At 37.6% G+C, this 19,539-nt stretch overlaps 1 protein-coding gene and 1 non-coding gene across 3 annotated transcripts in view; one reads left to right on the plus strand and one right to left on the minus strand.

Annotated features, from left to right (window-relative positions):
- The window catches only part of LOC131362194 (uncharacterized), a 126,646-nt gene extending 114,698 nt beyond the window's left edge, over positions 1–11,948 (plus strand). The window contains exon 6 of one of the 2 annotated variants that reach the window (XR_009206137.1): positions 9,968–10,105. Coding sequence is in view for 1 of the 2 variants with exons in the window: in XM_058404038.1 (XP_058260021.1) it covers positions 9,968–10,157 (190 nt within the window). In the remaining variant the exon portion in view is untranslated. Of the gene's footprint in view, positions 1–9,967 lie in introns of both variants that reach the window. The other variant, XM_058404038.1, reaches the window with a different exon arrangement.
- Positions 11,949–16,769: 4,821 nt separating this feature from the next.
- On the minus strand, positions 16,770–16,841 carry trnap-ugg (transfer RNA proline (anticodon UGG)). Its single transcript has one exon. It is a non-coding gene; the product is annotated as a tRNA-Pro (tRNA).
- Between the last annotated feature and the right edge of the window lie 2,698 nt (positions 16,842–19,539).

Below are 19,539 nucleotides of genomic sequence, written 5' to 3' on the forward strand. Positions count from 1 at the left end.
TTAAAATGGCACTTGATTTATTTTATTTTATTTTATTTGTTTGTTTTTTTATTTATTTATTTATTTATTTATTTATTTATTTATGTGCTGACAGGTAACTATGTATGCAACTTAATGTACACAATGTCATAATGTTTACAGGATGTAGCCTATTTTATTAAAATTCTTTCACTATTTTGAGTAGTGAAATTAACTATATATATATATATATATATATATATATATATATATATATATATATATATATATATTTTTTTTTTTTTTTTTTTTTTTTTTTTTTTTTTTTTGTTCTCTCCTATAAAGAAGACATGTCTGTGCATTAAAGTACATGTGCAGACTTCATCCTACACATCCCAATGGACTGGTGATTCAGTTAGCCCTTATGCAAAATAAATGATCACTATAATAATATTATATATTATTTCTGCTATTTGATCTGTTGTTTATTATGATAAAAAAAACCATAACATTTAAGAAAAAATCTAAACATGCTAATTAAACTAATTGAAATCTTGTTTTAGAATATATTATATATTATATTGAAAATCTATTGTAAAAATATAAATATAAATATAAGAATATACAAATGTTTGCTCCTTTTTATAGGATTCACATGTGGATCATAGGGTCATAAGATATCACCTACAGTATTTCGCAAATTATTTATGATTAAATACTATATTACTTATATTTGAGAAAATGTTCTTATAGGTATGCAGTAGTGTTTGTTTATTTATTTATTTATTTATTTATTTATTTATTTATTTATTTATTTATTTATTTATTTATTTATTTATTTATTTATGCAGTACATAGAACCACTAGACTAAATGTAAGTGACTCTAAAGACTGACTCAATGGCTTAACATTATAGAGTAACTTCACTCTCTGGTCACTTTGTTGACATCTGTTACTGAGTTTGTCTACCACATGTAGGTACTCTATACATCAGTAAAAAGGGATCACTATAGGATCACCCCTGGCCAGTGCAGCAGTTACACTGCTGTGGTACTGTGTTGTGTGTGATGCTGGAATAAGTGTATCAGACACTGTATTGTTGCTGGTTTCTTAGTCTCTTAGTCTCATAGTCATTGCTGGATATGACCACATGCTTGAGTTAAACATTGCCTAATTCAACAGCCTACCAATAACAATACATATTGTTTGTGTTCACTGATGAGATGCAGTAGGATATTGGTCTGCAGGATCACTCTAAAAACAAGCCATTTTAAAGTTTCTCAGTTTAGAAAAAATACCAGAATTGTTTATTCAAGATGGTATGAATGATCATAACAAAGCATCATATAACTGGAAAGTAGTTCTTAAATTATATTAAACGAGCAACGTGGCTAAAGACGTGGTAGACTTTTTGAGAAGTTTACACTCAATGAGATCACTGTTTGTTTTTGGAAGAAAAGGGGATTGGTTCAGCAGTGGGAACATTTGTGTTATTTCTGCCCCAAAGTCTTAAAATTGATTTTGACTCATGGGTATAGTGTAGCCTTGTGAGTAAGTGATAGCAAAGTGAGAGCATGTGTCATGGCTGAGCACACAGGATGGACATGCGGTCACACACTGAAGCTTCCCTGCACTCTCGATTTACTGCTTCGGTCTTGCTAATAACTTGTGTGCTCTCAATTTGCAACACCCTGTCCTCTCTGTTACTAAGCACTTTCACTAACACTGTTATGGTCGCCCAGACCTGGAGCCCTTGTGGTCTTAATTAATTTTACTGTTTGAGCACCATAGGTGGGGGGGCACAGTGGCTTAGTGGTTACAACATTTGTCTTGCATCTCCCGGGTTGGGGGTTTGATTCCTGGCTCCACCCTGTGTGCATGGAGTTTGCATGTTCTCCTTGTGCTTCAGGGGTTTCCTCCAGATACACTGGTTTTCTATCCAGTCCAAAGACATACAGTATATTATAGGATGATTGGCAGCTCTATATTACCCATAGCATGGAGTGTATGTGTGTGTGATGGGTTGGCACCCTGTCCACCCTGCCTTGTGCCCTGAGTCCCCTGAGATAGACTCCAGGTTCCCCATGACCCTGTGCAGGATAAGCTGGTACAACATTACAGTTAAGCTACACAGCTAATTAGAATCAACTATGAAGGAACATACATCACAGTCCTCGGAGCGTACAGTTCTGTTTGCGCTGAATGTACCGTTTGTTTGATGGAGTGCAGTGAGTTCTATCAGATGCATTGTTCCCTAGAGACACTTGATGCAAATTAACAGCCATCGTAGCATGTGTGAAAAGCTTATTTCACCTCTCCTAATTAATAGCAAGGGAGTTATTTACATGCAGTTTTTTAAATACATGTTTTCCTCTCTTCTTTATGTCCATGCGAACACTGGGATTAGCTGGTGTCTATATGTGACTGCAAATGTACTGTATGTGCTGTTTTGAAAGTGACAGGTTTTGGCTCTGAGTGGATATTAATTTGCCTGACTAAAAAAAAAAAACTTGCTTAAAGGTGTGGGAATATGAAATATCTACTTGGGAAAAAAATAGTTAATTTATCTTTTTTATTTTGGTGCTTTTAGATGAAATTGAACACTGGGGATTCAAGAACCTTGGAATTAAGAGGCAGTCGAAAATAAGAGAGCAGAATGTAGTCTTTTCTTTCTGAAAATAAGAGAAAAACAATACGGAGAAAATGTTACTCAGTTGCAAAAATCTTAACAAAAAATGTTAGCTATATACTCAAGCTTAACTTACCACACTATTACAGCTAGTGTTCACCTGACTTTTACTCCACAAGCTGAAAAGACAGTGAAGTGAAAGCCTCTGCATAAATCTAATGTTTAACTCCGAATTCTGCAGGGGGTCTTAAACTCCCAAGTCAGCTTCTAGGTTGATTACCAACGAAGCAAGCAAAGCATGGGGCCTTAGAGGGACTCAGGTCAAAAGTAGGTCATATATTTGCTGGTATGTTAGTGTTTAGATAAATTTTTGTTCTAGTGTCATAAACTGTTCCTCTCATGTTATGGGACTCCCAACCCTCCTTAAGAATTCTGCCCTTCCTAAAGCACTTCCTTCTGCCCTTTTCTCTTTTTCTTATTCTTTGTAGCTTTTATGATTTTTTGACCTTTTTGATATGGGAGACTAAATCTATATTTTTTCTGCTTTTCAGTTAAATCAGCAAGAGCAAATAAATTTCACTCAGCAGAAAAGTAAATTTGTGGTAACCGTGGCTTTGGGCCAACTTTATCTTTCAAGCCACTGGAAAACAAAAGGATGAGTAGTTGTGTATTTCTGTGTTGATTTAAAAAAATAGGTTCAAATTTAATTTTTCTTTCAGCATATACCTCATAAGTGTCTTTTATTATGTCGAACTCGTCTGTTTTACTGTTTGGGGAGACAAATTGTTTGATTTGTTTATGATTTCCTTTTAGAATAGAATTGGGTGCGGTCAGGTTAATTCTGATCCTTACTAATATGTCTGTAGAAACACTGGAAACAGCTGAGAAACCCAAAGGTAGAAATGCCAGCACTGTCAAACTCAAACTCAACTACATCACTGTCCTTTACATAATTGGTCTAGAGAACTAGAGAATGCATGAAAGTAAAAATGCCCTATCCATAAACGTATAACTTATATCCATAATTCATAAAGGTTTGTTCATTAATACTTCTTCATTATTATGAGCAACGTCTGACATGGATGGACCAGATTGCAGATCATGCATTCTCTGTGTTCATTTTGAGAATTTTTATAAAGGAAGTGGATACACACAAATGCTGGTTGCTTATAAATCCAAACATTTCTCCAGATTGCAGTTAAAATGAGTTCAGCCAAAAGATTTGATCATTTAGTCACCAAGCCATGATCAAATTCTGGTTCCTCCCTCTGCCTACTAGAAAATTCTAGTAATATTGCAAAGACAAGCAATCTTTGCAGTAGCATCTCTTAAGTGTGTGTGTGTGTATGAGTGTGTGTGTGTGTTGATTTTATAAATATATATATATATATATACAAAGGATGCTTTGCCACATAGCAGCCAGGCCTGCGTTCCAGTCTCCTACTGCCCATTGTCACAGTGTGTCTCAATCACCGTGACACACACGCACCACCCCTCTTCCTCAGCACAGCATCCTTCCGTGCTTATGACATCTTAACCTTTGGAAAAGTGCTCGCAGACAAGCATTTAAGAGAAAACACGAAAACAGCCTTCCTCCTGACCTTTCCATGCTGTGTATTCTTATTCAGTTTCTTTTAGGAAGCAGAGATGCCTATTAATTTATTGTAGCAGGTTATTAATTGAGGGGAATACAATAGAGCACATCTTTAGTTTCTAGTCAGGGGATATTAAAATTGTGGCACTGCTATAACTCATCACGTAAAGAAATTCTACTTAGGACCATTCTGGAGAATGTTACAGGGATTGATTCTTCCTCTTCCTGACTGATAGGGCATCCCACTTCTTCTTTTTTTTTTTTCTGTAGTGTGTATGTGCCAGCAAAATCTACTTTATCTTCAACACTGCCACATGGTAGACAGCAGAGGTGTTGTTTTGGTCTTTAAATTTGTGTTTAGCATCCCTGTTGTCTTATCACAGAATAACCAAGAGGCAGAATTCCTTAGGGCTTGTGATCATTCTGTTAGAAACTCTGCTATTTGAACACACTTTGTTTTTCACAGATAAGGGCAATTAAAGATTTTACCTCTAAATAACTACTGTGCCATGGCCTGCTTTCTGAGATCAGTCGGGTTGAATTCTCTTAGCATTTGAAACTTCTGTCTGCAATTGTGCTAGAATCTGATGATTGATCATTAATTCTCCTTCTGGTTTTTTGAGGGGGTTCATGTTATGTGTTTTTAGTTACATTTCCATGTGCCTATGTTGTTTTCTAGTCCCATCGTCACTGATATGTTACCTAGTTGTGTCCACCTTTGCCATGTTAGGTCATCGAGTAGGATTTTTGATCATTTTTCTCCTGATCTTTCTTTGTATTTGTGATTCTTTAGTGCCTTCATTGATAATTCCATATATAGCATATCCTGGTTCTTGACTCTCTCCTGTTTTCCTTGTCTCACAATTCTGGATCATTTTAATTTGTTGCCTTTTGTCTGTGTTTTGATTCTTGCTCGTGCTGAACCTTAGATTTACCTAAATGAAGGATATGTTTTTCCATCTATCCTGGCTCCCACTCTTGTACATTACAGATAGAACCTATATAGTCACGCACACAATGTGTCTTGGCCCGTTTCTGTGAATAATCTGTGGTAAATTCCTCCGAATATTGTGGAGTTTGCTTGATTTTGCATTAATTTCTGCAATGACAAAATCTGGAAATCCTCCCACGTGGAAATCCAAGGTGGGTCCCACCTTGTACCGACTGGTCTGCAATATTCACATTTGCCTCCCTTTTACAGGACCTGTAGCAGCTACAGATATGAAAAAATGTTCTCTGCATGCATACAAATATATATATTATAGACATCTGCTAGGATATGTGAGAATATCACCAAATATTGTATAAAATGTGTCACTGAAACCACCTTTTAAGGATTTTTGGTTAGGGATTAATCAGAATAGACTGGCTGATTGTGTTTTTTTTTTGTTTTACAAATTGTTAAGAAGTTTCAGTTATTTATTTATTTATATATTTATTTATTTATTTATTTATTTATTTATTTATTTATTTATTTATTGCTGACACCATTTGCAGAAATTGCACTCTTTATCATTTACTACACTATGGTATATGGTCTGTTTTTTCCTCTTGTAAGAGAATGAAGACATATAGAGGGCAGCAAGAATCCAGGTTGAAATGTCGACGCTTCAGTGGCCCGTTATTAGTGTATCTCATCAGCAATCAGCTCCTTTACAACAATATCCCGACTAGACCACACTGCATGCAAACTCCACATCAGTGCCTTCCTCCTGTTTCATTTACACCCCCCCCCTCCAATAATGCTCACCGCCTTATCTGTCACTGCTGCTTAAATAATGTAATTAATGAGTTAATTAACATTTCCATAATCTATTTTAATAAATCTCATGCGGCATAATGAGATATTCCAGGCTTCAGGCAATGACAACGTGCACTGGAATGCTGCTCAGCTGGGATGGGGAGGGAAAGAGGGTGGGTGTGGGGTTTATGAGCTCTTCTTCACGAGTCTCGACTCACTCTGACAGTGTGGAAAGAAGGAGGAGGGGATGGAAAGAGGGATGAAACACTGATGATGGCAGTTGGAAAGAGAGCTCGACCCTGACAAATGTCACTGGACTTGCTGGTTATGCACAATGAACGTCCTGTGGCAGTTTTCTGTCTTCTTTCGTCAGCGAGCCAGGCTTCTCTTATTCTAAGCTTTCCGGACTCGGACAATCTGCCACATCAAGTTTACCATGCCATCACGGCTTCTGTTTGATAATGCTAGTTGAGTTTGTGTAAACAGTGCAGGATATGAAGGCTGAGCAACCCGTTGTAAACGACTCAAATCTGTATGACATATATAAAGGGAAAAAAACAAGCAGTCAACAAGCATCTTGCATGAGTGAGGTCACAACACAACGGATCCAGTGCGACTTTAGAAGAGAAGAAATGCTGCGTACACAAAGAGAATCCCGTTCAGTCCTGCAAGAGTTATGCTGATACACAAAATGAATGCATGCCTGTATTATATTAACTTGGAAATATATTAATTGTACAGCGAATCCTCACCATTTTAACCTTTAATAATTCTGTCCTGTGCATTAAGTTAACTGCATACAGAATTGCTCAAAATTACAAAAAAAAATTTCAGCATGAGACATTGCACAATGGCTGATCAACACCGACTGAACACGTGTAAAAATGATTTAACCTGAACGGGAGTTTTCTTGGATTTTCTTACAACCTGCCCATTGATAATTTGCCTTTTAACCTGACATATCCCGCTGTTCCATGTGTCCATGTTAGTTTTTATTTCTTTCAAATCTTTTGTGGCAGAAACATTTTCAGAAATCATTGGGAGTGACATTTGGGCAAAGGCCCCGAGCCATATTTTCAAGCTGTTTGGAAAGAAAATACAAGGGGAGCGATGGTGAGATGGCAAGATGGATTACCAGCGAGGCGATACTGTGAACTTCCTTATCTGCTGACAGCTTGGTTACCGTTAAGAACACGAAATGTGTTTTTCAATTCAGCACAAATGGAGTTCTGCTTTGTCCCTGCAGACCTTCATTACAGAACTGCACGATCAGACCAGATAGCTGCAAATAACAGCTTAAAAATAACTTCAGAACATTGCCTGATTTGGTCTGTGATTCCAATTATATTGGCTGTTTACTTTGGCAAACACTTTTGACCAGAAATGTGAGAAAGTTCTGTTTACTGACATCCTCATCTGAAGGACAAAGGACTTTGAAATTTGAACTTCTTGAAATGCTCTGGCATTAGATGTGTGTGATTTTGCTTGGATGTTATGGCTTGAAATCTGTAGGAAGTCTTTAGTGCATTTTTAGATGGACTTCATCATTAGAAGTGTGAAGAGGAAAACACACTGCAATAGCAGGAAAGCATTTTTTTTAACCCGAAGGTCTTTATAGAGCAGTGACACCGTGTTCCTGATGAACACACTTTAGTACTATCAGAACATTTCTTACTTAATCAAGTGAGAATCAATTGTCACAAGTCACTGCACCTCTATGACCGAGAACATCCACTGGACAGTCCTTGTTCAATAAGGTGCCATGGTGTCCTTTCCCCATCAGTGTGTGTCCTCCTAGAGCTAAACGCTTCATCAAAGTGCTCAGATTGAACTGTAACCTAAGAGCGATCATGTCCAAATGACACCCCTCCATCTCTACATCTCTATTTCTTTGTTTCAGGTTGCCTGGCAACCTGTAGTGGCCCGGCTCTCCAAAACCGAGATGTTCTTGATTGCCCAAGTGAATGACTGTTGTAATGAATCTCTCTCTGAAAAATACTTAGATATGGATGCCCTCATGAGACACCAAGGTGACTCGTGACACTATAGCTGATGACATGACAAGTCTGTACATGACCTCACTAGTGCACTGAGCATAAGACCGAGAACTGGCTCAAAGAGAATACATAATTAAAAATTTTCAATGGAGGTTTCCTATTTTAGCAGTGTTCTTATTAATTGATGCTTGGGTTAATTGTGGAAGCCCATTTGGAAGAAGTCAGAACAATTTAAATGTATATATAGCGTTTTCTGTGGTGAAATAGTCATTTGCATGTCAAGAATTTTTTTAAAAAAGTATATAAATATATAGGCTATATATAGATTTTTATAAGACACAAATAAAGAACCCGTTGATGCGACTACCTGCATACACAGATTTGAATGTCCATTAATATATATTTGGATGGTGTTTTTATTTCATTACTGTATAAAAGTATTTTTTGATGATGTCTAGCTGTAAGATGTGTGGTGTACAGTGATACAGAGATGTGCTTTCTCTGAGTTTTTCATTTGTATTATTTATTTATTTATTTTCACCTTAAAAGTAATTTGGTATCTTATCTGTCTTGTAATTATTCCCACTTTATCTTTATTTATTTATTTATTTATTTGTTTATTTTGACACATTTTTTGCACTTTTTTTTATCATTTTGGTCAGCATCTGTTGTTTTTAAATGTGCTTTATAAATAAACGTCCTCGTCTAAACTATTAAGCTCATGAATACTCTTAAACAAGTTCATCTCTATCTACTTCACTTTCAGCACATGAAATCTTAAACATATCTCCCCGTAAAACCCTCGTACACAAAAGATTTAAGAGCCACACGAAGTTGGTGATGCTATCATCAAATTTGAAATACAATCAAATAATATATAATAACATAAATTCTAAACTACAGACTTTAACAACCTTCAAACAGCGCAGTGAAAACAATACCTACATAAACACTTCATACATTTTATATAACATTCAGAACTGGGTAGAAATTTGGGTAAATTTGGGTTTTATTGGCTTTGGGCTATCTGCAGAGTTGTATATGAATGTGTAATAACCATAACTACAGACTTATAATATTAGTTCATTATAACTATTATAATAAAGTTATTGTAATTCTTTGAAGTGTGAAGATTTAGTGGTAATCAAATATATCATATCTGTGGTTATCAGAGGCAGTAGATGTTAAGCAGTGATGTTAAAAAATAAATAAATAGGAATACACAAAAGAGACAGTTATCTTTTTTTACATCTTTGAAACCTTTTCCAGAGAGTAGCATCTCTCACACAAAAGAAAGTGGAATGGCAATTACTAATATAACACATAATTAATTTATACTTTCTAATCATTTTTTTTTTTTATGAATTAGTCTGTAATTCTCTAGCTGCTCTGCTCTTTGCTAACGGATATAAAAGCATGAGATGCGATCAATGCATATAAATAAATATGATTTAAGTATGAGTGACACATCTATGTATGTGCATACCAATTTCCCACAAAGCTTTTTTTTTTTTTAAGTGTTTGCCTTTGCAGAGGAAAAGTGCTAGGTTCAAAGTTTACACTTTAATATCACCTCATACATGAACACCTTCGCCTTAAAAGTGTTTCAGTCAGATTCACTTTCACTTTGCTACCTTTCTTATTATCTCAGACACCTTTCGTTTTCCTTAATTATTTAACCAATTAAATGTGTCGGGATGACGGTTTGGGTGACATTTCATTTGCTCATCTAGAAAAAACGTGCTCCAAGATTGGCTAGCTCGGTCATATGCTTCATGGTGTGTATGATGAAATAAACTTTTTAATTCATCTCTAGAGTTTTCAGAATGGAGCATTATAGAAAGGAGGGTTAGGGTTAGAGTTTAGGATCTAATGCGGACATGCGGGTGATTGTTATGACATGACGTTCAGGAACCCAGTCTGTATCATCTTTTATTTCTTTGCTTTTATGCACAATATTGCAATAAACCTCTTTGTGATTTCCTTTTAATAAAATTAGGCATAATCCCGCTACTTTATTTGTGACATCATATTCTCTCTCTCCTAAGGCTCTTATACTGCTATGTCACCAGCCGTTTCCGGAAAGCACAGTGGGCTTCCTTCAGTCTTCAGCCTCGGAAACTGGAGGAGGAGGAGCTGGAGGCTGGGGTCAGAGGTCACAACCACAAGGCAGATGCCCTCTGGCAATGGAAAAGCAGCCCTGTGGTGGGAAAGGCAAAGCAGATTGACTCACAGTGATTCATTTAACTTCTGGACAGGATGGAGCGTCTGCCTGCTGCCCTGATGGCTGCGTGTCAGCAGTACCAACCTGGCACAAGCAGCTGAGCATCACATACCCGGTCTCACATGGAATTCATAGGAATGTGAATAAAGATTGAATACATTTATGTTGGATTTCACCCAAACCCTTTCCTGGATCATAAACATTCACAACATGGCCTATGTCTTGGTAGCATTACTTCAATATCTTGAGTGTGGAAGGATAGAAGGATTTGCCTGTTTTCACTCTTGTTGCACTTGAATTGGTTTAAAGCCAAAATCCAATGCTGTCCAAGCATGGTTGGTGTGGGTCCAGAATTTCATTCCAACCAGAAGCGCACCTGATTCGACTGAGCAAACTCTTGCTTAATGACTTATTATTGCTTGATCAGTCGAGTCTGATGTATTCTCACTGGAAGGAAGCATGCAGTGATTCATGCCTCTTCTTTGTAGTTGAAGGCAAAATGTATGTTTATAACAAGTTGTATGTGTTATGTTTAAATGTTGGATTTGTTGATTGCACCTGTCACTTTTAAAAGAGTTACCTAGAACTCAGTCCAGACTAGCTAAAGTGTAGTAGCATGAGGAGGTGTTCATTCAGTTCACCTGTAGACTGAATCAGTTTCCAGTGTCTGCATCAGAAGCCCATTATCTGTCTAAGACAAAAAAGCATGGCAAAGTTTTAAAACAAATCTGGTTGTACAGATTTAATGCTTTCTCTTTTCTTCAATCATCCAACTTCAATAGAACTGCTTTATTGTGGTCAGGGCCTCTGTGGTGTAAAGTACTCATCTTCAGAAATAAAACCAATTGTGTTCACTAGAAAATATTACAAACTGATGATATTGTGCATGCAAGAAAAATTAATCTGCATTTCCTTTGAAATTGGGGCTGGGGATTGTGGGTTTGGGGTCTATGTAACCTAGTAACCTGTGGTCATGCCAAATTCCCATAACTACAACCTAGATCCAAGACAGGAATAGACCTGGGCTGGGACCAGGGCAACACACACATAAACATTAACTCCTAAGGGCAATTCACCTTAACATTAAGGATATCAAAGAACCTGGAGGAAACCTGTGCTGATGCAGGAAGTTCATGCATAGATCACCACACATGAGCCACTCAGAGACTGAACCATGGTCCCTGAGCTTTGAGATGTATTTAATTGAGCCAAAAAGGACTCCGGTTATAGTCATATCTTGTGAAGATTACACTTTCCTTACATGCACAATTTAAAAAATAGAGTCTGCACAAGAAAAACAAGACATATGCGGTAGTTTTATCAGCAGATGTGATTAGTTTCTGAACTACACTCAGTGTGATTTGACCTTTACTCTTAATTAGATTTGTTGGAAATGAGAGTAAACTGATAGTTGTGTTGTTTCTCATTATAATATTAATATTTCCACAGTTTTCTGCCATTTTATAAAGAACTGTTTTTGTTTTTAGGGAAACAGTCTTCATCTGCTTGATATCTCGTTACATTTCTACATCAACAAATGTAAAATTATATGCAGCATGACTGCAATACCCAGGTGTTTGCTGTTTAGGGGTGGTTTCAAAATTTGCTTTTCCTTTAAAAGCAGTGATTATATTCCTCCGTGAATGCGGTCATGTAAATTTAATTTTCTACTATTGGCAGCAATGGAAATTTAATTTTCGCTATTGGCAGTAAAATACATGGTGCAAGTTGTAAAGTCATATGCTTTCACTTTTATATTGCTTACCAGGCATTTGTTTGAGATACCACTCTCATTTGACTGTGATATTAAGAAATAAAGTGTTATTATTATTATTTTATGTTGCATATTTTTTTTTGGTTTTCTTTCACAGGGACTGGAACATGTTCATGCACAAAACCGAGTTAAACTATTCATCAGCAGTTTAAAGTAAATAGCCGTGCATGGAGAGGTTTATACATCAGCAAGCTGAGTCAGTTGTTTAATTGGCACATGGCTAAAAGAGGACAGAGGATATATTTCTTTGTGTTTTGTTTCATTTCAGACTCGAGTAATACCATCCTTCAGCAGAACGATAAGAGGGCAGGGAGAGCGGCCCGAGGGCAGTCAGCGAGCCCTTGACTTTATCTGTGTGCACTCACAGCAGCTGTGATATAAATGGATCCTTTTTATTTGGTATCTCAGTGGCACTTCCTGTCTCAGTGGGCTTCCTCCTGTGCCAGACCTCTATGATATCCTGCACTGTGGCTCACTGTCTTTCCATGGTGAGTGTGTGTGTGTGGGTGTGGATCAAGTGCCAGTTGGCCGCTGAGGTTGGGTAATGCCACAACAAAAACAGCAGCAGTGAGCATCAGAGGAAGAGTAAGAGTCTCCTGATATAGAGTGCGAGTCTCCGGTGAGTCCATGCCAGCACGGAGAGTGTGTTCTCTAGGCTTAGTGTGTGCACATGGGGCCAGATGGGCACTTTTATGAGTGTGTGAGTGTGGATTATTCCGCCTGCTACATCTGGGGCTCCACATGGCACAGCAGACTGCGGCCTTGCTGACGTCCATGCCCGCCGACATGGCGCTGGCACAAATGCCACCCGAAAAGGTCACATGCCCGAACTGCAGCCACGGCACTAATAGAAAACCTTGTGCCAAGTCATGCAGAATCATGCTTGTGGTGTGGGGCGTTGGTGTAAATATAGGAAATACCTTTTAGCTTTTTCTAAAGTTGTCTTCTTGATCAGTTTGGATAGATTTGGTCTTTAGTTTATCTTTACTTTAGTTCCCTTCGAGATAATCGGTACATTCAAATATAGCAGCAACGACCAAAGCTGCATTCTGATACTATTTTTAAATGCTCTCCTAGACTTTCCTTACCATTAGCTCTTGCTTGAATCCCCATTGCTATTCTAAGCGCAATTTGAATACTAAATTAAGCCAAGTTAAATTTGTTAAATCACCACTCGGAAAACAGTACGTAAGTCAACCTCCAGGCTCCTGAATAAAAAAAATGGTGAATAGCCTGTATATGACGGGAGAAAAACTCCTCGGAGGTGAACCGTTAGACAAGGGAAGTGTGTTTCTCATGTGCTATCTCAGCTGGGACTAGGTGAGGTAAGGGCAGATGGTGGGTGGTAAGTGATTTGCAGTTAGTCTTGGCTGTCTTGATGAACACAGTGTGTAGAAACAACGTAACAGTGTAATTCATTAGACCAAAGTGTATAATTAAAAGCTGAACATGTATCATTAAACTTGTTGTGGGTAACTCGTAGGTGTCCTCTCGCTCTGTAGGGTGGCCCACTGTGCCATTCAACTCCATTACTGATGAGGTAGGCTGATTGTGTGGCCAAAGTGTTTTTCAATTTACATGAAGACCAGACTCTCGACTTCCTTCCTGGAAACGAAACAAAAATGCTCTCATCTCTTAACGGCAGTTCAGATAAGTAATCTGCTTTGGCGTAGACAGACACAGACATCATAACTAGCTGTTAACCCACAGATGGCAATCTCACAAGAAACAGAACAGCTCTTGTTTCTGTCCTCTGTACCCTTCACCCCTCTCTCTCTCTCTCTCTCTCTCTCTCTCTCGCTCTCTTTCACACACACACACTCTCTCTCTCTCGCTCTCTTTCTCACACACACACACACTCTCTCTCTCTCTCGCTCAATTCCCTAGCAAGTGTGCCATGTTTTGTCATTACAGTGATTATAATGGTACACTATGATAAAGAAAGTTGAAGTCAAATGCAGGAATAGATCCCTAAAAAAGCATCCCACTACATTGTGAACAAGCCGATATAAGGTATACTCTTTAAAAAATATACTGTTATGTTTGGCTGGGTTTTTTCCCCACAAATACTTAATATGCCCTGATTACGCTGTACTGATGTAAAACATTATGCCTAATTGCTTGAAGTGATGGATGCTTGTGTGGAGTAAACAAACTCCACTGCCTTTTTAAACTATTACTTCAGGTATGACTTAATGACACACCTACCATGAACTTAACAACGCGCTCATTCATGCTGAACTGTTTACTCCAAAGTCTAGTTTTGGGCTCTTCATGTCACATTATTCATGGCCAACGGGGATTGCAGCTACTGTAAAATCTATAGAACATAAGTACACTATTGAGCAGAAGTGGCCATGTTCACAGCACTCAGAATGCATTATGTGTGCCTCTCACACACTTCGCTCTATCTCTCTTGGAGTCAGGGTTATATTTAGAATATTTAAAAATTCAATTTCCTTTCAGATATTTCCAATTTCTATTTATTTTGTTAGTTATAAGTGTAAATAGCTGTTTTTATAGACATATTCTATATATTTCAGATAGATAGATAGATAGATAGATAGATAGATAGATAGATAGATAGATAGATAGATAGATAGATAGATAGATGGATAGATAGATTCTACATTATGTATTTTTATCTATCTATCTATCTATCTATCTATCTATCTATCTATCTATCTATCTATCTATCTATCTATCTATCTATTTAATTTAATTAATTATTTAAATGATTTACTTTATCAATGTTGAAGGTTCATTTTAGTCAGCAGTTGCCACTCTGGCCTCATTCTCCTGTTCTTGGTTGACAGGAATGGAACCAATGTGTTCATCTACCCCTTGGTTTGTTGTGTAATGCATTCTGAGCTGCTTTTCTACTCACCATGGTTGTAAAGAGTGATTATTTGAGTCATTTTCCTCTGACCTCCCTGATCACCAAGACATCTCTTCTTGTAGAAATCCCACTTATCAGATGTTTTTTGTTTTCTGCACCATACTGTGTAAACTTTAGAATTTTGTTTAAAACTCCGAAGAGATCAGCAGTTTCTGAATTGCTCAAACCCGGCCCTCTAGCACCAACATCCACGCCGCAGTCAGAATCACTGAAATCAGTGCATCAATGTACATTTTTTTTTATTGTATTTGCTTTTTATTTGCATAATGCTGCTCATCATTCATCGTCAGTAAACATTTTATCCTTCTCAGGGTCCTGCTGGATCTGGAGCCTGGAGGTTTGAATACAATCTGGATGGATTGTCAGTCTAACACATAACACAATGTGCGATGTTTTAGAAAGGTAGTAGAACCTGGATGAAACCCACACAGATACATAGAGAACATTCAAAACTATGTACCAACAGAAACCTAAGCTCAGGCTCAGATACAGATATAGTTACATACCTACAAGATCCAAACTTAACTTACAGGCATACACCAAATATAATACAGAACATTTTAAATGTCTGCTGTAAATACATAAATATTATAGACAAAAAAAGAGAACGCATTTGGGTCATTTTAGTTGCTAACAGGACAGTGTAAAGTGTTCATGTGTTCCAGGAGATAAACAGATGTCTCATTCCTCTACGTGTATTCTCCAGGTGAAAGCATCATGCTGCGATTTAACTGCAGGTGGAACAGTGCATGACTTTGAAGCACTACAGCAGGTCTGGCTATACAGGCACTCATGCCAAATGTCCAGTACTTTGTACCATGGGGGACTTTTGATCTGTAATTCAGCACAGAGATCTGAGTGCATGGATTAACTAAACCCTGGCTTCATTTACGATGATTATAGAAAACTTTGCAGTATGGTGTAATATGAAATATAGATATATATATACATATATACAGTATATATATGATGTGTGATTTGATGTTAAATGTAAGGAACCTGTATAAAGCCATAAAAAGTCTTTGTGTAATAATAATATGCCACTAAAAAGATTTTTTTATTTACTTTCTGGAAAAATCTCAACTGAACACGTTTTTTGAGAGGTGAACTAAACGTGAATGACATCACGTGAATAACATGTGATAAATAAAACCATTGTCCTACACTTAAACCTGTCAATATAAATGAACTGATAAAATATTATACGTTGAAAACTAAAAACACATGCACTGCATTTCAAGTCTACATGTAAAAATGTTTGAAACATCATAGACATGCTATGTTTAAAGTTCCCATGCCAATCGTGATTAGTCACAATTTGTCTATGTGACTCATCTTATTAGTTACGACTTACTAGTATGCTTTTGAAGTTAAGTTGTCTTTATTTTTACAATTTCCAAAGTTTGCACATCATTACATTTTGTTTCATTGCATGTTTTTATTGTTTTTTGTGTCCTGTCTTGTGTTGTTTTTTGTACTTCCTGTTTCTGCACGGTCTTGTCTTTGCACTGTTTGCACCTGGTTGCACACGTTGCACTTTATGTAGCTAAGACAAACTTCTGTCCTAGGTCTGTCTGGTTGTTCTGTTTGTAATTATATGTTGTATGTTGTCTATGTAGCACCAGGGTCCTGGAGAAACATTGTTTAATTTCACTATGTAGTGTGTCAGCTATATGTGGTTGAAATAACAATAAAAGCTTCTTGACTTGACTTGATTTGTCACATACACATTACAGCACAGTAAAATTCTTTCTCCATGTATCCCATCCTTAGGGGGTTGGGGTCAAAGCGCAGGGTCAGTCATGATACAGTTCCCCTGGAGCAGGGTGGTTCAGGGCCTTGCTCAAGGGCCCAATAGTGGCAACTTGGCTGTGCTGAAGCCTGATCTTCTGGTCAGTGACCCAGAGCTTTAACCACTTGAGCTACCACCACCCCAGCTTGCCTGAAAAAGTTGGGCTCGTCCGGGATTTGAACCCGGGACCTCTCGCACCCAAAGCGAGAATCATACCCCTAGACCAACGAGCCACACTTGCTAAAGCAGCAAATCTATGTTGCTGTATGCTCTCTGAAGCACACTAGTGTAGTTTTATATACTGAGAACTGCTTTGCCATGATATTCATGTTTATTATCCTCTGTTTATGTCTGATGAAAGTCCTCTAAAATGCAAACTATTTAAATCTATTTTCTTCCCTTAGAAAGAGGCCCATTCACTCTGAACAGCATACATTGCTCAGCTCTGAGCATTGTGTCCTAAATGATTAAAATCACATCATGCTGTTAATGCCGCAGGTATTAATATGACATCAGTCCTGACTCTATATATAGCCAAACTCCAGTTCCAGTTAAAACAGATGATTAGAATATATAAACAAGGGAAAGAACTAGCTGTTTATTTTGGCTTTACTGTGTTAAATATCATCAGAGCAGTTTTTATTCAAAGCAGAAGTCTTTTATATGAAAACTTGTTTATGAAAATGCATTGGCACGATTAGCTTGTATGTGTTAATTTGTTAATTTAGAACATGGGTCACCTCTCATTAAATCTTTAAAATGTTTGCCAAACTAATAACAGTGATCAATGGCATGAGAGCACTGAGGTTAGTGAAGAGTACAAACTGTTCCATAAGTCTATATTTGCAGATTTACAGCCAGAGAAAAGTTTTGGAAGACATGTTTAATTTCTTGTGTTTTATTACGGTTTATAATACAGCACTGGTGAATTCTCAAATCTGATTGGTCAGAAGATGTCCATTAACTCTCTATAACAGCAGCTCTGGCATTACTTCTAGGAGCAAGGTTTAAATGAATGCACTCGTTCATATTGAATACGCTATCATTTCTGGAGATTTCTCAGAGGAATCTCCAGTGGCAACACCCAGATGTAAAGCTCTAACTTTGTTTTCCAAAATTCGGGAGGCTCTGTCTCTGTCAAATGACAAGCTGAAAATTTTTGTCATGTAAAACATCAAGAGAGAGAAAACAAAGGGAATGTTAAAACAGGATTATATGAGGTTTTCGTAATGAGTAAAAAAAAAAAAATTGGCACATGCACAGAGGAATAAAATATTTCAGGACATGCTGTTATTGGAAAATAAACAACTTCAGGGTGTTAACAGTTACTGCCCTTTGTTAATGAAACACCTCAAACAAAAAGGCTTTCCATTGCACCATACTAAAGAGACAAAGGATAGGTAGATAAGAGGGCACACTAGTTTAGCATATTTGCCTCACACCTCCAGGGATTCCCACCTGTGTGTTTTGAGTTTGCATGTTCTCCCTGAGCTTCAGGTGTTTCCTCCAGGTACAGCAGTTTCCTCCCCTAGTTCAAAGACATGTCTTTCAGGCTGATTTGCATCTCTAAGAAGTGTGCATGTGTGTGATTGTACCCTGTGATGGGCTGGAAGCCTGTCCACATTGTCACCTGCCTTGTGCCTTGAGTCCCCTTGAACAGCTTCGATGCTCCTCACGACCCTGTACAGTATATGCAGAAAAGAAAATGGATCAAAATAAAAAGTAAGGGTGGTATAAATTACAATAAATATCTGTTTATATTCATAATTCATCACTTTTAAGAACACTAATTCTGCTAAGTTTCTTGACAGCAATAAATAAAAGCAAAAAAAAAAATCACCTATGCCATTTATTTGTTTAGTACCACCAGATATTATATATTAATACCAGTTTACTCCTGGATCAAATATATTCCTGTTCAACAAGCTGAAAGATCATTAGTAACCATTCTCCAGACAAATGCAGAGTGTTACTAGGTGACATGCAAATATCCAAACAACATGTTGCGGTAAAGACCACTGTGGTTTGATTAAATAAATTATGCTTAGCCCGTATAAGGCTTCCTGATACACAGTGACATAGCAGCACTGCTACTACACTGAAAGAGACATGTGTCTGACCTTGATTTAAAGAAATTATGCATAGCATAAGAGGTCTTTGAGATACAGACTGACAGTCTGGCGCTCTGTACTGATTTGTCATGACATAAAACCGTGTTGAACTACTTAAGGGCCAACTCACCTGATCACCTGTCAAACTCCGGCTGCCAAATAAAGCAGAGAGAGAGAAACATGGTCCTGCTGCTGCGTTCCGCTCGATCTGGGCTTTGAGTTTACCGGAGTAATAATGCAACACCACCAACAACAACAATGTCTGCTCAGACGTAATAGGGCGGTGTAAAATAATAAAGAGTTACAGCTAATTTAAGGCAATTCGACGGGAGGACCTGATGATGCCTTCTCTCTCTGTCCTCTTGTTAAAAAAGAAAGCTGAAAGTCCAAATTCAGTCATTTTGAGATCCAACTAAGCGTAACATATTTGTGTGTGAGTCATGCGTAAGTGACCTCTTCTTCAGCTTCGTCTTTCACCTGTAATCTGATGCGCTGATACGTGGTGGAGCGAGAACCGGCTGGAGCTTCTGCTCATGATTTATGATTGAGGACATGTTCATAAAATATCAGAACAATCGCAGCTCTGCTGGGAGAAGATACCAAAGTGTTACGTACATCATGCAAGACAGAAAGGCTGGGCTGTGGAAGAGCAGTGAGCTGGTAATAAGACGCCCGTCCTCGTGTGTGTCCTCTCTTCCATTTTAAACAGTATGTGTGTGGGTGTGTGTGAGTTTTTTGTTTATTTGCTTCTCCGTTTGTTTTGTTTGTTTGTTTATGTAGTTAACTGTCCTTTTTGTCTTCCAGAGCAGCATTTTAGAAC

The sequence above is a fragment of the Hemibagrus wyckioides genome, linkage group LG11 (assembly GCF_019097595.1).
Source record: "Hemibagrus wyckioides isolate EC202008001 linkage group LG11, SWU_Hwy_1.0, whole genome shotgun sequence".
NCBI classification, from domain to species: domain Eukaryota; kingdom Metazoa; phylum Chordata; class Actinopteri; order Siluriformes; family Bagridae; genus Hemibagrus; species Hemibagrus wyckioides.